The 24,194-nt window shown below is 39.1% G+C and overlaps 1 protein-coding gene across 2 annotated transcripts in view; it reads left to right on the top strand.

The window, feature by feature from the left end:
• The window catches only part of SAMSN1 (SAM domain, SH3 domain and nuclear localization signals 1), a 78,856-nt gene that overhangs the window by 35,326 nt on the left and 19,336 nt on the right, over window positions 1-24,194 (top strand). The window contains exon 1 of one of the 2 annotated variants that reach the window (XM_051608184.1): window positions 8,256-8,436. The exons of the other annotated variant lie outside the window; for it this stretch is intronic. Coding sequence (XP_051464144.1) covers window positions 8,380-8,436 — 57 coding nt within the window. The 5' untranslated portion in view covers window positions 8,256-8,379. Of the gene's footprint in view, window positions 1-8,255; window positions 8,437-24,194 lie in introns of those variants that run through there. 2 annotated transcript variants of the gene reach the window in all.

Here is a 24,194-nt window from a genome sequence, read left to right as displayed (position 1 = left end):
GACTTTCTGTAGACATTTAATTGATTAAAGAAGTTCACCTTCCCCTATACATAAGCAAAGCAAATTGGAAACATGAACATAACATAATTCTTGCTGGAAGTGCTTACACTCCAATCCATTTGAAGAAGTCTGGCTGAAAATTTCTTGCAAAACGACCAAATTAATTAGGTTAAATGACATTAAACTTCTTGTTCACTTCTACTGACAACTTACGTTTGCTAGCAAGAAATGACGACAAACAGTGCGTGGGAAGTTGGAAAATTAAGAGTTCAGCTAGTTTAAGATAATGAGACAGAAACTCTTGCAGATATTTTGAGGGTTTCTATATTTAGTTCTGGACTGTGTACGTCTCAGTACCTAGATATCCTTCCTCACAGACCATGTTTGCTTCCACATAATTCTGCTAACAATCAGCATGGCAATACAGCAATACTTGTGGCCTCAGTTAGAACAGAGGACTGTCTTGTGAGCTGCCATGCTAGCTCACAACAGTTCTTGTTCTCAGGAAAACAGAGATGACAGCTCACATCCTACAGCAAGATGTTTACGGGTGGAAATGGGCAAAACCAGTTAATTCTGGTGGCTATTCTAAGACAGGTAGGATATTATTCAGATTTTTGAATCTGAAAGCCTTGAAGTCAAACTCCCAAAACTTCACTTGTGGCTATATCTGCTCAGATTTTCTGAACATCGAACCACAGGGTCAAAAACTGAGGATTACATGCAGTCAACTGCGAAGTACCAAAGTTTTAACACAACCTCTTAGCATTTCACTGAAATATAATGACAAAATAAATCCTTATTTCAGTTATTCATGGTGACATAGCTTCCTCAACTCCGTGAATCATGAGCCAGTGATTAAGGATGTAGATAATACAGATTCAATTCCCTGCACTTCTACAGACCTCTTGTGTGATACTAGACAAATCACTTAACTTGTCTGCCTCAGGCTTCGTTTGCAAAAAGAGGATAGTGGGTAACTTTACACATCAGACGTTTGTTGTATGAGCAAGAATACACATATCAACTTGTACAACAGAAGGGTAGGAATTCAAACAGTTCATTTGCAGGCTCTGACACCTCCATTCCTATTCATCCTTTGCACTGAATGAGACAGGCATTCAGTAGAGAAAATGTGTTAAATATTAAAGCTGCATATTAAAACTGCATCATAAAACATACATGCATGGAGATTCATGTATTGCAGGTAGCATTAATTCTTCCTTCCCTGTGCTTTAATACTTTATTTTCTTAATCTAATGAGTTTGTGTGTGTATAGCATGTAAGAGTTCTGTTTTTTAGGGTTTTAGGTATTATTATTTAGGTTTACGGGTTGTCTGAACCTGAATGTGTTTCAATAATTTTTTGGGAATTTTCACCTCTCAAACTAAAGGAACATAGTAACATTTCTCCTCACCTGTTTGTACACATGTATATATAACAACTACTTGCTGTAAAGTAACAGGGTTGTATCAAGCTTTCAGAGTTTTGCTGCTCCTGAAGTGAGACTCCAGTTCAGTAGCTCAGTAGCACAGTAGCACTTCTAGCAGATCACGGGGCTGTTCAAGGGAAAAGTTTTGTTGCCTTTTCATCAACTTCTGTTTTCTGTGGCAGCTGCAAGGCAAAGGAGACAGAAAACACACAAGCGAATGCACATGAAAAAAAAGTAAAAAGGATCAGACAGGTGAGAGTAGGGACTAAAAAAAAAGGTCCTCTAGAGAAGTGGCAGGCAAGGTGAGAGTCAAAAGCTCATACACTTTATGGGGAAGTGAGAGGGAAAGGAGCCACAGTGAAAAGGGATCAAGATTGGTGGAGGTAATCTGGAATAAAAGCAGGGTGTGAAGAGACAAAGCATCCACCTCTCTTTCCACAAAGCACACTTTCAGAGACAGCCTCCCTTTTCCTTTCCATTCTCTCCCCAAAGACAAGTTACTGAAACATAAGTAATTGCCTCATACCTACTGAGGACCATGACTGTCCCTGAGAGTCCTCTTAGCTCGCAGCCTGAGATAAAGCATGTTACCTTAAATCCTTAATGAAATAAATTTATGTGGCTGTGCTTCACTCTTGTTGATTGCTAAGAACAAGTTCCCACTCAGTTAATGAGGCTCGGTTGACCTGGGGCAACTTCCTCAATTCTGACCGTTCAGCCCCAAGTGCCCTGAAGCTCCAAGTGAGGCAAGCAGGGCACTAACCATGACCAGCACAGGGTGCAACAATGACCTTGTCAGTCCTCCTCAGTGGGGCACTCAGTGCTGAAATCCAGCAGGAAAAGTGCCTCCTCTTCTTTATGGGGGAGCTCAGCATGGCAGCAGTTAGATGGTTAGAAAGGAAGTTTTAAAACCAATTACAAATAAAGCCACTTAGTCCCTCTTTTTCACTTCCAAATTATGTTTTCACCCACTTGAAGGCATGTTCAAGGAGATAGGAAGAACAAGAATAACATTTTCCTCTAGAAGCCAAAGGAAATTGAAGCCCTGCAAGTGAGTGTGCAATGTACCACACTTTATTCCTTTTCATGTTAGCATTTGCACAGCAGTCCTAATACTGAGATGGCACAGTGACTTGACACTCTGACATCAGTGAAGAAATTCAGCAGGAGATGTTTACTGGTAAAAAAAGGTTCAAACTACAAAGAGTTTCCTGACAGCAGCCTGTGCATTAATCAGAATTTACTTCTGTTGATCTTGATTCTAATCAGAGATAGGCTGGCAGACATCATGTACATACCTTGAAAAAAATCCCCTGCTGCACTGCCAGTGCTTGTGCATTAAGCTGATCTTCTAAACGCCAAATGACGCATGTCATGTTTTCTGTATGAGATTAAAACAGAGAGCCTAAATTTATTTTTATATCAGTTCCCTTTATCAGAAATCTCATATTTGAGCTTTCTAATAGATGTGCAAGGCAACTGTCACTCTTAATCTGTAAGTGTATTTCTGGGAGGCTGAGCTGGATAACCACAAAACAACAGTCATATAAACAAGCAAATTACATGGGAGAAAATGCCCTTTTAGCTGATTAGTAATCGCAGTGTTCACCAACAGAATCCATTGAGATGTTCTAGGCATAAACATTGCCATGTAGCTTTGAGCTACATTTTAACATTCACTCTGAGAAACAACATGCTGTTCACTTGCGTGCTTGAACCCACAGCGGTATCCTCCTGCCAGTTATTCGTCACAGACAGTAAAGTGTATTCTGTTTGCAATAAATCATACAGGAAAACCACCAGCAACACACACATTTCTGTTTGAAATTATTGCACAGATGCTGGATAAGCCTGTGACTGTGTTTTACAGGACACCAACCCTGCTGACATTGAGCTTTCCCAACAGGAATACCTAGAAGATATAGACACAACTTTGGCTCTTACTCTTCAAGGTATATAAGAAACGGATTTGCTCAATAGGTGAAGGCCAATCTACTTGAGAATCCTTCTGTCACAATAGTATAGATTTTGACTGGTGTTAGTGCTAACCTGACGTAGTGTAGATATGACTGATCTGTTCATCTACTGGTAATGCAAGAGAACGTGTTGGGATCAAGTTCTGAGATAAGTTCTTGGTACTTCATTTTCCCTTTAGGCCAGGCAGTGTTGGGAGCCTGCCAAGGACACACTAGGAGGGCCTGACAGTGAGGGACTTTTTCTTACTCACAGAGTAGCAACCACTTTTTGTACCAGACATGTCTTTAAATTCAGTAGAAGCCCTGGTATTGATGCTCTATAGCCTGTCCCTGTCCTATTTCTTTGTGACTCCACTGACCTTAGTGGCAAAGGGTTAGCGTAAGAGGAGGAAGAATCACAAAATTATTTTTTCAGGAAAAGAAGGAAGCCCAATAGTCTTAGAGAGGCTGAATTCACCGTTCCTGGGACTTGGCATGATGAGGGTATTCCTGCTGCTCTGCACCCTAACAGTTGTTTAAACAAGCTTAGAATCCACTCTGTTATTGTTCCCTCATGCTGTTTCAGTGCATGCATAGCATTAAAAATCCCTCCAATGTGAAGTATTTAGCAAATATGAAGTTTTTTAAGCAAACTTCAGGTGTTAGTTATTAGCTTTGCTGAACAGCCAGTTTCTGCAGGCTTCATAAGAACTATGCTTCCTATGGGACAGAATTCTTCTTGACGTAGTGTCAACACACTGTCAAATCAAAGGTGTAAAGTTAAAATATTCTTTAAGCCTGTCAGTAAGTCTTTAAGACTTAATTTCTATAACTTTTTCATTTTTTATTCCTGATGAGAAGCACACAGGAGCCTACTCATTAGGAAATTACACACCTTGTTGCATGAAGCCCCTAAAAATTTTGGACCAATTTTCAGTACTAAGTTCTGGATGCTCACAGTGATGAGTTTGCAGTGAGTGTGGGAGTTTCAGAGATGGGACTTCAAGCATCCAACTCCATTCCCCAGCATCCCAATAGAAAATCACAACCTCAGTCTTTGAGTTAAAACTAAAAATGTGGGTTTTGCTTAAATATTTATAAAGATAACCCAGCCTCCGACATCTAGCTTCTTTCATGGCTTATTGGCAAGGGAGGGAGATCTTAACTTTTTCACACTTGTTCCTTTTAGTTTCCGTAGAGTCTTTGCTGTGGTATTTTATGGGGAGAGTTCTACTGAGGAGCAGCAGTGACTAACTGTGGCTGGCCCTTGCTCAGACTAGACCAGGAGAGGGAAGTATCTAACTATGTTCTGGCCCTTAAGTAAAACACATGAGGAAATTGTGCTCTGCTCATGAACATTCCTTGAGGAAATAAGGATTAACTTTGTTAAGTAAATTATTCACCACAAATTATTCACTCAGGTCCACTTGCTATTCTGAGATTTCTGCAGTATCTAAAGGAGCTAGATCATACAGGGAGAGGCATGGCCATAAAAGCAGAAGCTGAAGGCATGATTCCTTTCTTCTGCAAAACACAAGTCTTATTTTAATTAAAATAAACAGACTGACACACTCTGGGATTGCTTGGCATTAGGGAAAGCAAGGTACAGCCCCAAGGTACCTCTGAGGCTTGGGTTATACTTGGACCAGATTTGTCTATCGGACAATGAAAAATGAGCTGCGAATACCAAAAAGGGCTTCTTTAATTTGCTTTTTGACAGGTGGCCAGTATGCTAAACCCTTCAATCTACTTCGGAGTCTATTTCTTAGTTTTATCAGAACAATCAAGTACTGAAAGCATAAGCTGACATTTGCAGTTTAGACTGCAAGGGATCTCGCCTTTCAGGGCAAGAGAGGTGGATGGAGCCACTGAGGGGATATCGAACTGTTGTGGTGCTGGGTATCGTGTGGGAGGGAGGCACATAATGTACTGGAATATCCGGGACCATTCATCGTGGTCCATTCATTAAAACTGAATAATTATAATAATAAGCTATAAGGTGCGTTGCTTTTTATAGTTAGAATGACAGTGGGAATCATTCATAAAGGGTAATCTGAATTATTTTTGAGTGAATAGCCTTTTTCCCCATTGGGCTTCCCCAGTGAGAAAAATGACACTGTGTGGACATTTCAGGATGGAGGAGTCAATCCATAAAATTGTCCTGAAAAACTTATATTGATTTCACTGGGGTTTGAATCAAGTTCAAAAAACAGCAAGAAAGTGGATTAAGTTAGCTACAATCATGTCCAACAGAAAACTAAGTATAAGAAATTTTCATATATATTCTCTCCCCTTTGAAAAATTAGCTTCAAATACTAAAGTTAACTAAATTAAGTAAACTTAAGGTTCTATATGTTTGATTTTCTTCACTTAGTTGGTTTTTAAAAGTAGTGTGGGTCAGCCTTCAAGGGCAAGAACATAATCAGGTCAGCTTTCAAGCTGCTATAATTTTTCTGATATGTGGATGAGGAAAGGAAATAGATATGGGTGAGTACTATATCTCTTGAAATGGCCTCTTTCTTCCTGTTTAACAATAAATATTCTACAGAAAGGAAGCTCATATATTACTCTTCAGATGAGTTCCCATTTTATTAATCATGAAGATTTTCACAGTAACCTGAGACAGGAAATCACAGTCTAATGATCAGTAGAGTCTGATTTAATCCTCACGTTTCCATCAGATTAAAAAGGAAAGCAATGTACTGCAGTGTACATCTATGTAGATAAATAATCAGGTTTAATTACTGTTAAACATTCAGACAGCTTTTATAACAACATATGGCCCTCCTGAATTACTGAGGCTGATTAAATATCCATGGTAAAACCTCCTTCTGATTAGAAACTTAAATGGACACTTCAGATAGTGTTAATGGATATAGAAAAGAAACATATCTCTCAGGGTTCATAATTAGCATTAACAAATTATTGATTATTAGTAGTAACAATTATTATTATATCTGATTGATATATTATAATTAATAGCAATAATAAATTCGATTATGTTCTTGATGGGTGTAGTCCTGATTAAAATGTGAAGTGAAACATCTTGGTTAATGGGTTGAGGTTCAACATGTGCTCCACTGCAATCTAGTAACAGAGAAAACAGTCTTGCATTATATTTGGCAGAATTTCAGCACCTTAACCTCAGTTCCTCCTCCCCTTCTTAACAAGCTGGTTCTCCAAAGGTCTGGGAAGGAAAACCTCATTATGCCATTTGCATATAATAATTATTATAATTCTTAGTCCATTTAGTTGACCATCCATTAGAATCCAAGAAGATCTCCAAAACTTTTCTTAAACTTTTAAATAGAATTCAAATAGCAAAAAGAAAAGGGGAATTTATCAGATGAACAGTGTCTAATCCCCCTTTGGAGTATTCATATGATAGAGGAAGAAGAACTACTTGCCTATCTAGCATTGTCTCCTCATGCAAAAAGACAGAAGTGTTTATGGGAGTGAGAAAGACAATACTTATTTCTTATTTATTCTTACTTCTTAAATAAGACCTATATATTTCTTACAGGTTTTCAACCATCAGTTCTTTTGCTTTTCAGCTTGGATGGTTTCTTATTTTAGATTTCTTTGAAGTTTGAGCTCAACCAGATCTAATCTTTAAAAAAATGACATAGAGAAAGGAAGGTCTGTGCACTGAATATTTGGATCCACAAGGGCTTCTGAATTTTTATTTGGTGCAAGAGACCTCCACAGTGACTTGCTTTTTTAAAAGTGCTTTTACCTATGCAAAACTGATAAGTAAAAGTTCCTTTGAATATATTTGCTTAGGAAAAAAAATAAAGAATTTTGAAAAAAAAAGTTGATTTAAAAAAAAAAAATTACTAGAGGTTTTTCTTGAGCTTTACTCTTCCACATTTTTCTTGCAACTTACTTAAAAAGAGATTTCTTTTTCATTTGTCGTACTGCTGAATTAAGATTTTGCTGAATCTCTGTGGGTGGCCCAAAAGTTTATGGTTTGAAATAGAGAATTTGTGTCCATCTTTCAGCAAAAACTGGGAATTTTTTGTGGTTTCAGGTTTTTTGGCCTATGATTCACAACAAATAAGCTTTACTTATGATATTCAAGACTTTCGTTTGTTTGACCTTGGCAAATAACATGAAGCAAAATGAAGCCGAAATTCAACGCTATCTTCATACCTCCACTTTCATTTAGCCTCTGAGTGGTTTTTACAAGATGGTATAAAGAACCTTTATCATTCTCTTCTGTCTCTTTGTTGTAAGCCTTTTCTTAGACCTGCTTATTCTCCCTGTGACTTTGTCACCAAATCAAGGACAACAGAGGACTGAAAAGTGCTATTTCAGGGAGTCCAATTTCTGTGATAAATAGCAAAAAATTGTTCTGCCATGCAAAAGAAGAAGATGGCTTTAGAAAATTTCTATTCTCTACCAAGCAGTGACCATTAATCTCATTGATTTTATTACATTACTGGAAAGCTAAGAGAGAAAGGAAAGTGTTAGGGACCAGCAAGACCACAAACCACAGCGCAGAGCAAGTCTGCTGGACAATAATATCCCTTGGTTTTCTGAAGAACAGCTCACCTTCTACACATTCGAGTTCCAGCACAGGTTGAAATGAAAGGTGCAGTTAGTGTCATAAGGCTGAGTGGGGAAAAATGTGAGGAGGAAAGAGGCCAATTTTCTTGAGGTTGCCCAAAGTCTTACTGAGGCCTGATGGTGACACAGGAAATAAGTTTTAAAGTATTTCTCACTCTGCATCCTGTTCTCATTTTCAACTCATCTCCTTAGTGCACTGCTCTCTTTCATTTCCCCGTCACTTCCTCCTCCCCTTCCTCACTCCCTCCCCAAAGGAAGCTTTTGGGTCTCTCACCCATGCCACAGAGCAGCTGTGTGAAGTCACATCCTGACAGAATAAGGAACTGCGTAACCAGCGTGCTCTTGTGTAGTATGCTTCGTTGTACTTAGTTCAGTTACAAGGTAGCAGCAGTTGCACATCAGCTGGATAAATCTGAATTGAAAATGTTGAAGAGAAAACCATCTAATGTGTCTGATAAGGAGAAAAGTCAAAAGCCAAAGGTAAGAATGTCTGTATTTTATTGTCAAGGGATAATACCAGGAATTGTTAACAATTTTTTGAAGGAGAATTTCCTTTGAAATCCTCGAGTCAAGATTTCCTGATGTGGTAGCAAGTGCCCCAGTGCTGTAATCTCAGGAATTTATTTGTATATGCTCAGCTTTAATAGTAATGATGTAGCTCAAGAAGTCATCATTGTGAATCTGCTATAGCTGTGCTAAAGAGTCCTGCTACTGGACTTTGTCGGTTGTTGTATGTTCTACATCAGAGAAACTCACTAAAATCCCCTCTCTCCCTTTCAGCTATGATAAGCTGATGAAGTTGCACTAAAGCATGTGACAATCAGTGAAGAACTAGGAAAGCAATTAAATTTGTTCCTAATTTTGGTGTATTTGCTTTTGCTTCACGGTAACCAAAGGAGGAGAGGGTACTTAGCAATCAGTGTTTTTTATCTCCACTTATCTGGGAATGATTATATTTTAGCCTCAAATAAATACTCTGAATAAACTGATAACATGCTATACTGGACACTTTCCACAATCTGGAATTGCAAGAAAACAAGTGAGAGTTCTGCAAAATGCATAAGGATGTTTTCTATACTACAAATTTCTTTTCAGTGCCTGGACTGGACACAAAATGACCTTTCCAAGGGTATTGTAAGCCCAAAGAGAAATGGTCACTGCTAGACCTGAGTGCTTCAGCATCAATTTCTACCTCAATTTATCAGTGCTGAATATTTAACTAAGAGATTAGAAAAACTTTTTAGTATATCTCTGCTTTCAATAACTCAGTGTCTCCTAGTCTGCAGACCAGTCCTCTCATTGTTTAGGAATACATCTCACCTAGCCACTTCTGGGTTCTAAAAGCTCATTGCAGTCACCATTCCAGCAGGAATATCTTCTCGTTTTGCACAGCATTGGCTTTTGTGTACTGCACTTGCAGTTTTAGACTAAGACTCATTAACAACCAAAATTATTTTTTTTCCATGCATTTGAAACAATTTTCAATCCATTTTCCTGCAGACTTTATTGGGGTTTTTTTAAGCATTTCACTGGTTGGTACAGTATGCATTTTCTACTGGTCAATCATCCTACTGTTCTTTTATGGCAGGGCAGAAATATAATTAATAACTGATTACACTATAGCTTAAGCAAGAAGTGACCATGAGATACTTTGTGGATGAGCTTTGTTTTCCTGTCTGTTAAGTATTTTCAAAAGTCAGTTTTGGTCACTCTCTTCTTCCAGAATAAGACGTTCCTTAACAACAGACTGATTTTCATTTTTAAAAACTTTTTCCTACACAGTTATTAATTCATGAATGCACTCTATACTATTAAAATGCTGGCATTGTGGCTTCTCAAATATACATAGATATAATATGGTCATGGGTTTGATTCGCTGTATGTGTAAAACATTAAAAAAAGAGTCTAACCACTTGACTGAGTGACAAACCTGCCAACTTTGCTGTGCTGACTTTGTCTTCTTTTAAATGTTTACAAAAATAGAAAGGTCTTGGATGTTCTTGGTAGCTCAGGATGCCTTTCTGCCTCAGTAGTGTGCTTTGAAATACTTCATCTGCTGTAGTCCCATTCCTGCATAGAATTGTGTCAACTTTCCACAACAAGAATGTTTTTGCTGAATGTGTTATTCACAAAAGGGCATGGGAGGAGACAACCCCATGTCACACAGAATAGAAATCTTAGCTGTTCTAGCATGTTGCAAAATGTGCCCCATAGAAGCAACGCAAATACTTCAGTTGCTTAATACTGAATTGGGTAACACAGGGTGCAGGTCCTTGCCTCCTGACAGAAGTTACAGGATTTCACAAGTGACTTCCCTAGATCACTTCCTGACTGCCCTTGCTCTGAGCAGGCAACATTTGGTACCTCCTCACACTCACGGTGTAGGATGTTGTTGTCACTGTGGAGGTCATGGGCTACTTCACCTTACCTTCAGCCAGCTTACATATCCCAGGGTCTCCAACAGATCCACATGGGACTGAAAAGACCTATGGGAGAATCATGAGGTCTGGAGTGTTATGTGAAAATTACATTTGTTACCTTGGGCCCTCAAAGAGGACATCAAAATATATTTTCAAGTAACTCAGTCTTAACCACTGTCTTTATCACAATTGTGTCAACTTCTGTGCATGAATTCAAGTGTTTCACCAAGATTTTATTTGTAATCTTTTTGGTATTGTTACTTTCTAATGTGAAGAATTATCAGCATCTACAGAGATGAAAGAATACCATATAAAACCAGTGTTAAAACTCTTTTGTCAGGGCAATTTTCTATCCCTGTATAAAGCCTCTAGTAGTGGTGGGCAAGTCAATGACCAGTACAGGAATAATACAGCTTTCCAATATCTACTGCCAGTTCTCTATATGCAATGCATTTATTTTACTTTATTACTGTGGTACTTAAGGGACTTCTGCAGATGTGTTAGGTGCTCTACAGACAAAGAGTAGCATCTTATGACTCTCAGTATCTGCTATGAAATTTTTTATATTACGCCATGAAAGTAGTGCTGCAGGGGGGTTTTGTTATCCAGCAGTCATGCTAATAGCTTCCTTGCATATCTGGCTGCTTTTGCGTGTGCATGGACATGCATATAACTACTGAAAGCCCTTTATGTAAACTGTATAATTAAACATTCATTGTTAGGAAAAAAAAATAATAATAATTTAAAAATCTATACCTGGTGTCATCCCAGAGAAAATTGGGAGAGAAATGTTTTCAGTAGAGATATTGGAACACTTACTGATCCTTTGTCAATCTTTATCATTGTAGTTGCACATACTGCTGTGGAACTGTGCATTTATACCTTGCACATCAGCTGAGGACCCAGGTAGCTCTGAAGTCTGAAGAAGTCCTAAGGCTTAAGAATACCCTAGTTAATGTTGAAAAAATTCAACAAACTGAAGGGCTAAACTCTCTATTTCAAGCGTGTCTGATCTAACCTGTCTATCCAGGACCTTAAATGACTTTCTATCCCAGCAGAGCCTGTGCACCTCCCATCAAGGCATCCACCAAGAGACATCTCACTCTCAGTGCTTCCTTTCAGTCCTCACTTGCCCCTTTTCTTTCCCACCACAGGAGACGTGCCTTTGTGTAGCTGTTCTGAGCTGTGGTATTATTGTGGTCAAGTGAGGTAAAAAAAAATAGGTCTTGCACCTATGCCTCAGGGTCGTGGTCATGCTGACGGCTGGTGTAACCCTTGGCTCTGTCAGCTTGCTGCAGAGAGAGCACGTCTCCTGCATTGCTGGAGTTTCAGTTGCTTGTACCAGTTGCAGATGTGTTTCAACTATCAGTTTGTGCAGTCTGTCCCACCATCTCTTAGAGAGCCGGATGGGGAGGACAGCAGTTGAGTTAGAAGATAAAAGAAAGCCCCCTAAAATAACCTGGATTTCAGCCTCCTTGACCTTTATGCTGTTACAAATGTCAAGTGTATCTGTGGAGTGGCATGAAGCAGATTTAGAAAGACAGTGAGAAAAAATATTCTAAGAAATCATACAAGTTCTAGTCTTCTCTTTTGTATATGCTTCAGGCAGCCCCGTATCTTGACACCATACAAATAAAACACCATTAAAGCATTTCACGGCTAGTCTGTATTCCACTTTGCACTGTTTTACACATTTGACCAGGTGCGAATGACAATGGAAGGTGCAAATAATCTATAAAACATCCATGCAGTGTCTGCAGGATGTAATGTGCGTTGTAGAGCCTATTCCTTTCTCTCTCTCTCAAATTCCTACCTACACTGCACACTTAGGAACTGCCTGATGATTCTTGGCTATACTTCAAGCTGAAGCAAGGATGACTTTGTGTCGTTTTTTTCTGGCTTGACTGAAGGAAGTCTTGTGTCATTATTCTATGTGACAGTTGATCTGTATTTATGCTAAAAGTTTGAGACATGGTTGTTTCCTTACTCTGCTTCCAAATGTGATTGGTACTTCAAACTCTGCTTACTTCTGGTGTGTAAGAAAATTCAGGGTCAATGCCTGTGCATTTTGTTTTGGTAAAAATGTGTTCCAGCTTCTAATTAAATCAATATTCACTTGCTTAGGTGATAAACTACTATTTGCTTTCAGGATTATGAGAGAATAGTGGCAAATCCAATGGGAGGAAATATTTTAATGTGCAGCTTTTTTCCCTAGTACTATTTCATACCAATAATTTTCCTTTTTATAAGCTTCAAATTAAACCCTGCCTCTGCAGAAATCTCCCCTTTTTATATATTCTTCGCAGGAGTCCTGATCTTGATTCTGTAAACACTTAAATGAATAAATTATCTGTGGCCCCATTGATTTCAATGAGATTTGTCATCTGAGTAAAGTTTGTTGCTTGCACAAGTGTTTGCAGCTTGTAGTGCAGTCACATGCTATAAGCAAATGCTTTGGTGCCATTTTTTTTCTTAGATGATGGCTTGTGACCCCCAATGGGGAATGCTTATTAAAGAAAAAAGAAAATAGGTATAGCAAATCTAGCCACCAAAAATAATTCAAGACATAATTGCCTCTTCTGTAGGACAAGATCTGCAGTGAAGAGATTGCTCAGTGTTAATGAATATTAACTAGGATTTATCCTTGAGTGGGGGAAGCTGAGAAGTTTAATTTTATTTCAAAGGTAAAGACTGGTAGAGTTCTGAAAATAGCAAGTTTTGTATTATTTTCTTTGCCCCAGAAATGTTGAGTACATAATAAATGAGCCACTGCTAATGTCACAGCTGCTAATTTTCACAACCATGACTGAAGTGATGTTTGTTTCCATTTGCATTTCATTCTAACAATGATGAGAGGTGATGAGTTGATGATAAGCTGTTTTCACTGTACTGCCCGCTGTGCAAATTTATGCTTATAGGCGAAGATGACACATAGTTCTGTCATTGAAGGTCTTAACTGCATTGCCTCTTGAAGAAAGAGTGTTTGTCAAAATCCATTTGAACTCTCTTAAATAAGCAGAAATGGATGACAACATCTGAGAAGTAGTTTTAAGAACCTGGTTTATAGTGGAAATATCTGTGGGCCTTTACCAGGGAGGGTTCAGAGAAAGAAAAAATGCTACTTGTAATAAGCAAGTATGTGCAGAGGGGGGAAAAAGGGATTGCAGGTAACACTTCAGAAGATCTCCCTCAGGCTAACTAAAAAACTAGAACAAGGTTAGAGTCAACCTGGAGTTCTATTTCTTGTGCAAGTGGAAGGTTCTACAGACATATTACTGCTCCTATTACCTCCTGTATTTTTTTCTTAATTTATTTTATCATCTTGCTTCTTGATCATTAGCCTTTTTTTCATGTTTTTGGTTGGTTGGTTGGTTTTGTTGTGGTTTTTTTTTAACAGTAGTTTCAGAAAGTTGTTTCTGTCTTAACATATGTTAGCATATCTCTCATAGGAAGGTCTTAAAATCTGAGGAATTTTGTTTTCTCACCAGAAAATAAGGGTCCAGAATCTTTGTGGGGTAAGAACAGTCATCTCTCTCCTGCCCTTTGCCAGGACCCTGGTTAGGATTACTAAATTTCACATTTCGATGCTCAAATCAACACACAGGCTCACTGAGGGCTCACAAAGTTATTTACTACCTCATGTGCCAAAGGAAAAAATTATATCTGTAGCCTGTTCCAGTCCTGGCCTCTTTTGTGGGATCCCTTGATTACAACACCTTGGAAATTTTCACCAACTTTGCACAAAATTCAGGTAATTTCTTATTTCTTCCCTGTCTTGGTTTTCCTTCACTAGCCAGGTGTAAGTCCTTAATATCAGAATAGTCTAAAACAAGTGAGAGAAAATTTCCCAAAGGGGATATTTCCACATTAATATTATCCCATTTAGAGTGACAGATCCAGACCAATTGTTTATTTCCTTTCCTTTGCAAGATAGAGAATTTCAAGAAGTATGTCTGAACCACCTTCTTGAGCCATTTTTTGGAAACCAGACTATCAACCACATCTTTTATAACTGTACTCTCTGATAAATACTGTAGCACAAGCACCAAGGTCACATAAATCAGTATTAGTTGCCTTCTAATTCTTTAATTAACTTTTTAGAGCAGTTGATTTACTTCAATACTGTGTTTCTAGGAAACCCAAAATACCTCAAATTAATGGCCAGGATATCTGTCATCACTGGAAAAAAACCATTGACTATGTACAGGCATGACTGGCAGAGGATGTGGCCTATGGTTTTCTGTACATTTCATCACTCTTCTAGTAATCTGTGTTATAGCATAAAGTCAGACTGAAGTAATTGAAAAGCCATTAAGCAGCTTATATAAGCAATTTGTGTGTGGCTACAAACACTGCAGCCACAAGAATCAACCTCTTGATGTGTGGGCAGAAATCCCTGGTGATAACCACTCCAGAGAAGTAAAAAAAACTTCTGGGCCTCTGAGATCACAGTATCCCTTAACCTTTACCTTCTGAAAGCTTGCAACAGACCCAGCAGAGCTACTACAGTTGTTAGAAACAGTTATACTCTCTTTCACAAATTGACAATGCCAGTGGTTTTGCTAGACGTTTTGCTGCTTGGCACCAGGCTACAGATTATTTCTGCTCTGAATAATTAGCAAGTTGTATGTCCTTTAAACCATCCTAATGAAAAACTCTGTTTCATGCATCAGAGAAACGTGTGTTGTACAGGTGTTCATATTCCACAGGAAGATGAATAACCAGCTACTTTTTTTCCTAGGTGAAATCTCTCCTGTACACATGCTTGCTCTTACCTTTCTAACTTTTTATATCTTATTCCACTTAGAGTGCACCCAAGAGCATGTTCTTAGCTTTTGTCTTCTTCCCAAATTCGAGGGTGAAATTCCCGCCTAGGAAAATTGTTGAGATTTTTAACTTCTTCAAGGAAGCTGCTTCTTTGACTATATATATTATATACCCACTGCCACTTTTTCCCCCCATACTTCTTTAGTTTATTCCATGTATGCAAAGAAAGCTGGATAACAACTTCACCTGTAGACAGTCTTCAGGCTGTTTAATTACCAGTTGTAACATCTGCTTGCATCTTTCTGGTAAGCTGAATGTCAACAGCAAAGGGTCTGTAATCTCTACCCATCACCACTAAGGCTGACAAGCTTTCTCTGGGAAGAAGATCTAGTGATCCTTCTACTGTTTTGCACTATTATGTCTTCTGAATAGATTTTTAGTTCCTTTGCCTTTTATGTCTTCAACTCTTTTATCACCTTCACATGAACAACCAAGTAACTTCATACTCCTGCTTTTGATTTCCATGGGATGCTGAATGAAAGTTCTAAGTTTCTCTACTTGGTCACGCTGGCCTCATTCAGAAGGTGTGGTAGGTTTGCCTCTCTTTCAGTCACATTGAAAGGCAAGTGAGACATAAGGCTACTGGAACACTTGAATACTTGGCTTTAGGTCTTTCTGCAGTGTTTCTCATGGGTTCTTCAGGGAGAAGAGAAGCACTAGAGGAGTGCTGTTCAACCAGAAAACATTGAAAAGCTATGGTGCAGTTTCATGTCTTCTCCTCTACCATTATGATTGAGATAGAAGTGGAGCTTTGTCACTGAGAGCCTGCAGCCATGAGATAAAGAAATCAGCTTCACTTAGCAACAGCACAGCCAAAAGCAGATTTGTGAAGATGAGATGTCAAAGTGGCTGAGACAGCTGAATGAGCTCATGAATCTTGACTCTCTGCTGCCTTCACCTGTACAAAGCTGATGCTGAACTTTACCACTCAGTTTTCACTCACTTACACTTTTGTCTTTCTGCCTCCTTTTTTAAGATCAGATGTTAAATCCAAAAAATGCTTCACAGAGCTGGAGAGGGGACATGGCTCACTAGTGGATGAGCAGGCCAAAGCCTGTGTAGAGAGTGCATAAAATGCCTGATGATGGTAGAGCAGGCATTCAGCTCTATCCAAATGTACATGACAAGGCTCTGCTGATATTGTCAATTAGGATGTTTCAATTATTTTCTTTGTGTCTCTATAATGGAGCATATACTTGCTTGTTTCATGGGAATTGTGGTCAAATGTCTGAAAACTATGTGTTTGGGATTGTAGTTAGTATCTGAAAGAACAGGGAAAAAGTAACATGTTCCTACCTACTCAGGAGAGTTTAAAACCTTGTAGCTGGCATCATCCCCTTTGCAGTGATTGTCCATATTTGAGTAGGATTTGGAGTATGGCCTTGAGTTTGGTGTTCAAAGAACACCTCAAAGCCCTCACTTCTCTCTGTGTTTCAGAAGCATCATCTCATTGCTGTGTGTCTCTCAACTTCACGGAGGTTGGGGGAACAGGGGACGGGTAAAAACTCAGTCTCAGTTTTGCCATATGTGAGAATGAAAACATACTTCAAGCACCTAGTACATTTGTTTTTCATGAAATGAATCTGTTGTTTTCCACTGAGCTGTGATCGCAATAACCCCTTGCCACAGAGATAATCAAACAGAAAGGGGGGAATTGATGTGCCCGTACTAGACCAGTACCATTTGCTGTGCCCAATACCCCTAGTGAGCTGTTGATTGTATTAATGCCTTTCTGGTATAGACTGACCTGAACAGAAAAAGGATGCTATCTTGTCTTCAGGAGACTAGATTTTTGCTCTGGGATTGCTTTGTAGAACTACAAAGAAGCCCCAGAATTTAACTGCACTATGCACTTATGCAGTGCTAACTCATGAGGAAACCCTAGGCTGGAAACCTTCTTTCAGCTTCCATACTGGTTCAAAACTAAAAGCTTATTGAATTTAATTTATGGCTTCAAATTTCCAAGGATTATATTAGATTTCCAGGTATATGTTGTGCAAGCATGGCCAGTTTTTAAAGCCTGCAAGACTGCAATGAAGTGCCATATGTGCTTTCCTCAACTGAACAATAAAGGTAACTTTGGCCCATGGAAGGCAATAAGCCAACACTGGAACTTAGCCTTCTGAACAAGGGAAGATACATGAAGGGGAAAAAATGGTGACACTAGTCATCATTTTAAAGGACTCAAAAGTTAACCTACTGTAATGAATATAGTTTTGTTGTTGTTTTTTTTTTCCCAAGATAAAAATAATGCAAATAAGTGGACATACAGATTAGTTAAAACACTAAAATTCAGAGTGACTGATGATAGATACTGCACTGAGTTTTGCTTCTCTACTGTAGTGCATCTCCATTAAAGCAATTTCAGCTAATCTCACTAAGGATTCATTAATCAAGTGTAGTCAGGATGTCTGAAGGGAGATAATGAGGGGGAAAAAATTGCCCTATTGTTTGGATCTTATTCTTCAGCTAGTTAGTTTGTTTATCATGTCCCATACTATTTGTACCCCAACAAATAAGCTCCAGTCACAATTAGTTATCGTAACAGATGACTAGCACATTTTAATTCACTTACAAATTCAAAACTGTTCCATAAATAGATCAATTAACTTTGTGTTCTCTTTACATCTCATGCTTATACAGATTTCCAGCCTGCAATATCAGTTAACAGTGAACTGGAAGCAAGGTGGACCAATAGCATTTTAACATTTCCTCCCCTTTATCCAAAGGCACAATCATCTATGGAGATAAAGTCCCTAATCCTACATCTTTTTTTTTTTCTAAGCACTAACATCCTAAATGCATACTGCAGTATCAGCAGTCTTTTAGTGCCTTCCAGAATTTCTCCTCGAAAAAGTCTAAGAAAAGATTTGTTCATTTTTTACTCATTTTTTACTCATTTAGGATTACATATTGTATATCTACCCCACATAAAGCTGTAACTATATATATCTATATATCACTTAAAAAAAAAAAAAAAAAAAGTTGAGGTTCTAGGAGCCCAGTGGGGTTGAAGACTGCTGAAGATGGGAATGTTTATAAGCTCTGTGATATTAACTGCAGCACTCAACCTCAGGTGACATAAAGCATGCAAAAAAGAACTTTCTGTCAGTTTTATTATTTCTAAAAAGGTTCCCCTTGAAAGAGAAGAGTGACCTTGCTCTGCTGAGCTGACATATGCCACTGAATTAATGGCTAAGCTTTGCTGTAGGGAAGCCTGCAGAAACATTACAACTCCAATGGCTGAGTTTGCTGTGAACATTAATCAGGGGAACCAACATGATGTATCCAACACTCATTTAAAAGTAATAAAAACTAACTCTCTTTCTCTCCCCTCCTCAAGTTTCTTAGAATTAGCTTATTGTTGGTCATTACCTGTCATCAAGGATAAGACGGCAGGATGGCAGTAAAACTTGAATAAGAGGTTTCTGAAGTTTGCTTACTCTTCAGAAATAGCAAACGAGCTTTTGGGATGGTCAGATTTAAGCATGACTTAGAGATTATTTTTTAATCTTGTTTCCTTCTGAAAGGTCATTTGAAGGAACACATTCCACTGAAAACATGTCTCTCCCTAGCAAGGAATGCAGAAGCTGCCTTTCATTCTCAGTGACTCCCTGGGAACAGGACCAGCTCCCACGTCATGCATGAATGAAGTGTATGATAGGCAAGGAGGCTCTCGCTGCCATCAAGATAGCCCCTGTAAAGGCTCGTGCATGGCTGTGGTACAAGGCTTGAGTCACAGAGGCTTTGACCAGAACACCGTCACACCAGGCAGGCTTATTTTCTGCCTATCCCCTGCTGCTCCGCTGCAGGGTGGGCAGGCAAGCGTGCTGCGGTCGGCAGCTGTGGCTGCTTCTCAGGCTTGCTGAAAGGAACAGCAAAGCCCTCAGACACGCTGTGTGCCCTCGTGCTACTCTGCGTGCAGACTGTTCATAGCACGACAAGACAGCAGGCTTCCTATAGCTGCTTCTGCTTTGGCACGGGAGGAGTCACGGTAGCCGCACTCCCACCTCCTCCCAGGGAGTACACCAGCTGCCCCACACCGTGTGTGCTGGACAGGCATGAGGCTCCCTTTAAACCAAACCCTTGGGGCCTACATGCTTCTCATCTTGTTGTTGGACTGATTTATTTTTATCATTGCTTAATGCCTGCAAACACACATGTGAGGAATTTCTCTTGTTTGAGAAATCCAACTGAACCCTGCAAGGTCAGGCCCTAGGTAACACAGCATTAATAAAATCGTGCTGTGTAAGTAAGCAGGGAAAGGACTGTAGCTGAGGGATGGTGATTAGTTTTTAAAATATGAACGTTTGTCTGTGAATTCATCTGGTTTGGAGAGGAGAAAGTTTCTGGAGAGGAAAGATGTTGGTATTTAAGAGATTAAAGATCAAAGCCTGCAATGCTTCTGTGGTGTTTAACCAGTTTTCATTCAGACAGGGCTCCCCTTACTGCAATCATGGATCTGTGGAGGGTGGATTTCCAAGCTTGTCCCTCGATGTTTCTGCCCATGTGTAAATGAAGGGTAAAAAAGGATAGCAGGGAGGTAGATGTGCACATCATGCCAAGTCCTTAACTGTCATTTTCATAGCTCCTCTGAGTTTGTCACACATCCTTAACCTTCTTTTAGTCATTTTCTTTTCATGGTTTTGTGTGCCTCTGAAAGTCACTTTTAATTAAATGTCATATAAATAATAAAGCCTTAATTACATAATTATTGCAAATACCTGTGTGCACACTCCCAGAATTGGACATACTGCCAGAGGAGCACTTGGAGTGACTTTTATCACTGGGAACTGAGAGTGCTCTGCAGCAACTGGCCAGGAATGACAGTGCTCAAATTTCAGGGCCAATGTGCATGAAAAGGAAAAGGAGTCAGATCTCATTTTGCACATTTTGCAACACTCCTGCAAAAAACTTTCTTACTGTTGAGACTGACATTTCTTAAATTGCTTCCTTACTTAGTTGCTCACAAACTTGTTTGATCAAGACAGCATATTTTTTTGCCAGATGAAACTGCTTTTTAGCTCAGATTTGCTACATGGCTTGCCCCTTCCTGAGGACGACTTACAGACCTTGCAAGTCATCTCACTCTCCTTTAGCTTCACTAACAGTAGCTTTCCCCTTGCTCTCTGCTGCATTGGTGCTTGCCCTGCTCGAGGTGCCTTCTGAAAGCACTCTAGAATCAAGTTTCTAGTGGAAACTCTGACATTTGAGCTGGGTTATCAGGAGCTACGTGCTTCATGTCAGCATCAGTTCAGGCTCAGGAAACCGAGGCTGGTACCAGATAGTGGTACTGATAAAACAGCTGCTCAGTGTTTACTTTGGAGAGCAAAGTTTGTTGACCTGAAGGAGTGTTAAGTACGATTAACACATTTTATACAGCTTTTCTTTTCCAGTCTTTCTCCATCATTAAAATTAGGGTGTTTGCTTTAATGCTTCATGGTAGCACTTTTGTTCAAAGACCACTTTTCTCCCTTCTCTCCCCCACCTCCATGCAGTTACTGACCATCATAACAGCCAGTCTTTTATAGAGTCATCTTTAAGCCAGTTAAAAATGCCATTTCAGTCGATTGCACTATTAGAGGTAGCAAGAACAAGCGGTATCTTTTTTATTGCTTTTGACTGGTGAAGTACAAGGTTTAGGCCATGTTTTGTGGGGGCTATAAAAGTTATATTAATAGCTTTGTTAGTAGTCAGAAGTTCTATATGTGTAACTAATGTGTAAATAGGAAAATAAACCTGAGGTAAAGAGGTCATGATGTCTTCTTTTTTTTTTTACTTTTGTCTTGCTCTTGAAAGAGTTACTGGCTTTTGTATGCAAATTCTCATTCTTTATATAGAAGTGAGGGGTTTTTTGTGTTTGTTTTTTCCACAGAACATCCCAAAAGCTAGAAATTGTTATCTTGCCTTATGGGAAAGTAAGAGACCATTTATTTGATTATCTGTGCAAGAAGACAAGCTAGCAGACTGGCAAAGTTCGTCCCTACTTTGGAAACCCTTAATTTCGTTCTCAGAGTAGTCTCCTTCTGAAGGGACCAGGAGCATTAGAGAATAGAAGAAATTAGTCAGATCCTAAACTCCACTTATCTCCAACAATCGAAGCAGCAAGCACAAACTGTCCTCTGGGGAGCTGCTGTGACTTCTTCTGAGCAGAGAGGGAAGAATACAAGTGGCAGGCGAGAAAACTGGGAAACACGCTGAGCTCCCTTTTTGTAACTTTCTGTGACTGCATTTGCCTCTACACAGCTTATGTGGTCTGGGTAGTCTGAGGATGCATGGAAGCTAAAAATGAAAATGCTTGGAGGAATTTGAAGAGATTTACTTGTGTGAGAGGGTCAGTACAAAGCCATTGCATCATGCTGGACTTAAAAGCTATTTTGAATAGGACTTGGAGCAAAACATAATGGGCCAGAATTTCTCACAGCAGGGAACCAGATCCGTGAGCAGTGTGAATTGTCTGAAGAAAAATACGAGATTATTATCACCTATAATAGTTATTTAGCAGGATAAATGTTGTCAGCTTTGGCTCAAAAGTTGTCTTTAGACATGGAGATGGAGAAGCTCTGACCAGTTTCTCATAAGAAGTAATTAATCTCTATGATATGTCCTACAAGGGAAGGATGTTTTATAACTGAGAGACACGGATTGCAGAACCTCTTCTTATTGGTAGTTTTCTATTTGTATACCATACCATTTCCTGGGCAAAATTATAGACTCTTTACAGACAAAACCAGATCACCAACTGCAGTGTCCAAATTAAAATAGGCAGCAATTGGGTGGCGTCTATATCTTTAAAATGATTACTTAAAGTTCCTGGATTTCAGGGAACAGAAAATATAGGAAAAGATGGAAGAAGGATAAAAATCCTGAAAAATATCTTTGATATTGTCTGTTATGCTAATTTGATATACCTAAGGGGAAGGGATAAAAGTTATAACATTGATTTGTAGAAATAATTTCATCTGGCCTTGTGTGCCCATGCCTCCATTATATTTTACTGAGCACATTCATATTTGCTTAACATATCCTTTGGTAGCTCTTGCATGAATGCAGCCAGAAAAATCACTTAACTTTATAGGATGCTGAATCCTGGTATCAAAAGTCAATAGCATATTTTCTCCAAGTAGCTTTGCATTTACTTTAAAAGCTTCCTATCACCTGGAAATAAGGCCTGTCCGAGTCTTCACAAAGTAGGTGTTCCCTGACACTAATGCAGTGACTGACACTACTGAAAGTAATAGGCCTTTTCCCCTTGCATCTCAGAGCTCCTAAATCTGCTTTTTGTTATCAGTATAATGGGGTTGAATACATTTTTAAAAGGTGGTAGCTATTGATTGCTTAATGGAAAAAGTTAGTATAGAGAATTGCTGAAGCAGCCCTATTTAGTGCTCTCCAGTGCAACAAGACCATTATCTAGAATAGTGGAAATCATCCTGTAACCCTTATTAATATTTAATAGGGATGAAGCAACATTGAAGTACACTACAAAATAGCCCAAGGCTCCTGCACATGTAGGATATAAGGTTGTTTCAAGGGTCGAAAAAGAATAACTGATTTCCCTGTGCTCAAGCTGTTTATAGGTAAAGACCAACAATAAACAATGTTTTTCTGCTTGTTCCTTTTAAAGTATTTGCAGCACATCTGCACTTTAATATACAGCTATTCCTCCTAGACATCTTGAAGTGATTGAATGCAACTGAAAGGTCAGTGTATGTTTAGAGATCACCGTGTGAGACTATTTCATACTTTCCCAATATTGCTGTGAATCCCAGCCTCCCTCTTTCTATCCTTCCCACTCCATGCTGCAGGGCACATTTGGCTGGGTTTACAAGCCAGCGAAAAGTGTTAATCCTGTCTAATAGAACCATGAGCCTTGGGGCTGTGTTTTTATATCATACTATTGAACTAACCCCTTGTCACAGGATATTGTTCATCTACTTAATAGCAAAGTTCTTTATGGGAATTTTAGATAAAATTAAAGTGTACAGCCCACATTGTCCTTTTCAATTTCACAGGGTAAAACCAAACAAATAAACCACAATGTTTAGCCAACAGAGATTTTCTGAGAGATTACAATCAATTAAGAGGAGAGCTGTATGACTTTTTCTTTTAAATTTCTCCCCCCCAACCCCTCAGTGAACAGTAAATGTCATTTTACTTGTCCAAAAATATTCTCAGATCTGGGTCAGCTTCTTCAAATAACCTTTGGCTGGAAGTATTTTTCAGGTTAGATGTGCCCAGAAATGTAGGGGAAAAAAATATGTTATTTCTTTTTCTCTAAAGCTGCAGTGGTTAGAACTTGGACCTAAAATGTGGGTACACTTTCCTCTTCCATCTGGCTGTGCTCAGGCCTCTCCCAGCTCTACGTCCACATTACTTATTTTTAAATTTTATTTTTAGTTTTAGGGATGGAGCTGTTTAATAAATAAGTGGGGGAAAACAGGGAAATGAAACAGCAAGAAGCTTTTATTTTCATTTGTATTCCAGGAATGCTGATTCCCTTCTTCTCAAATGGAAACTTTATGACAAAGTATTTGCACATGGTTTCCCATAGATCTCCTTTGTCTTTTTTTTTTTCCCCCTGCAAACTCTTTTCGCTTAAAAGTGACTGGGTGTAAGAGATAAAGGAGCTAGTATGGATAGTAAGTCCGTGATTGATGACCAGGGACAGATTAAGATGGAGTCCTTCCTGGATAGAAACACCCAGGGGAGGTACATGTGCTCCAAGTAGCTGGTATCATTTTGATGAACTCCTTCTTTAAGATCACTCTTGCAAAGCCTGAATGCCACCTCACCACCTTGTGTGACATCAGGAGCTGACGCTGTTACTGATGAGTCCAGCAGAGGACTAACTGCTGCCAGGAGAGGAGAGGACAGGGAGACAGAGCAGTAAACAGCAGCTTGGTAACTGTGGGCAGGACAGGTATGGGGATGTCACAGCACTCAGAAATTTGCTAGCAGCTGAAATTGTTGTTTAGGTCTTGGCTCAAA

The sequence above is a fragment of the Apus apus genome, chromosome 1 (assembly GCF_020740795.1).
Source record: "Apus apus isolate bApuApu2 chromosome 1, bApuApu2.pri.cur, whole genome shotgun sequence".
NCBI classification, from domain to species: Eukaryota; Metazoa; Chordata; class Aves; order Apodiformes; family Apodidae; genus Apus; species Apus apus.
This window is presented reverse-complemented; position numbering and strand designations above follow the sequence as displayed.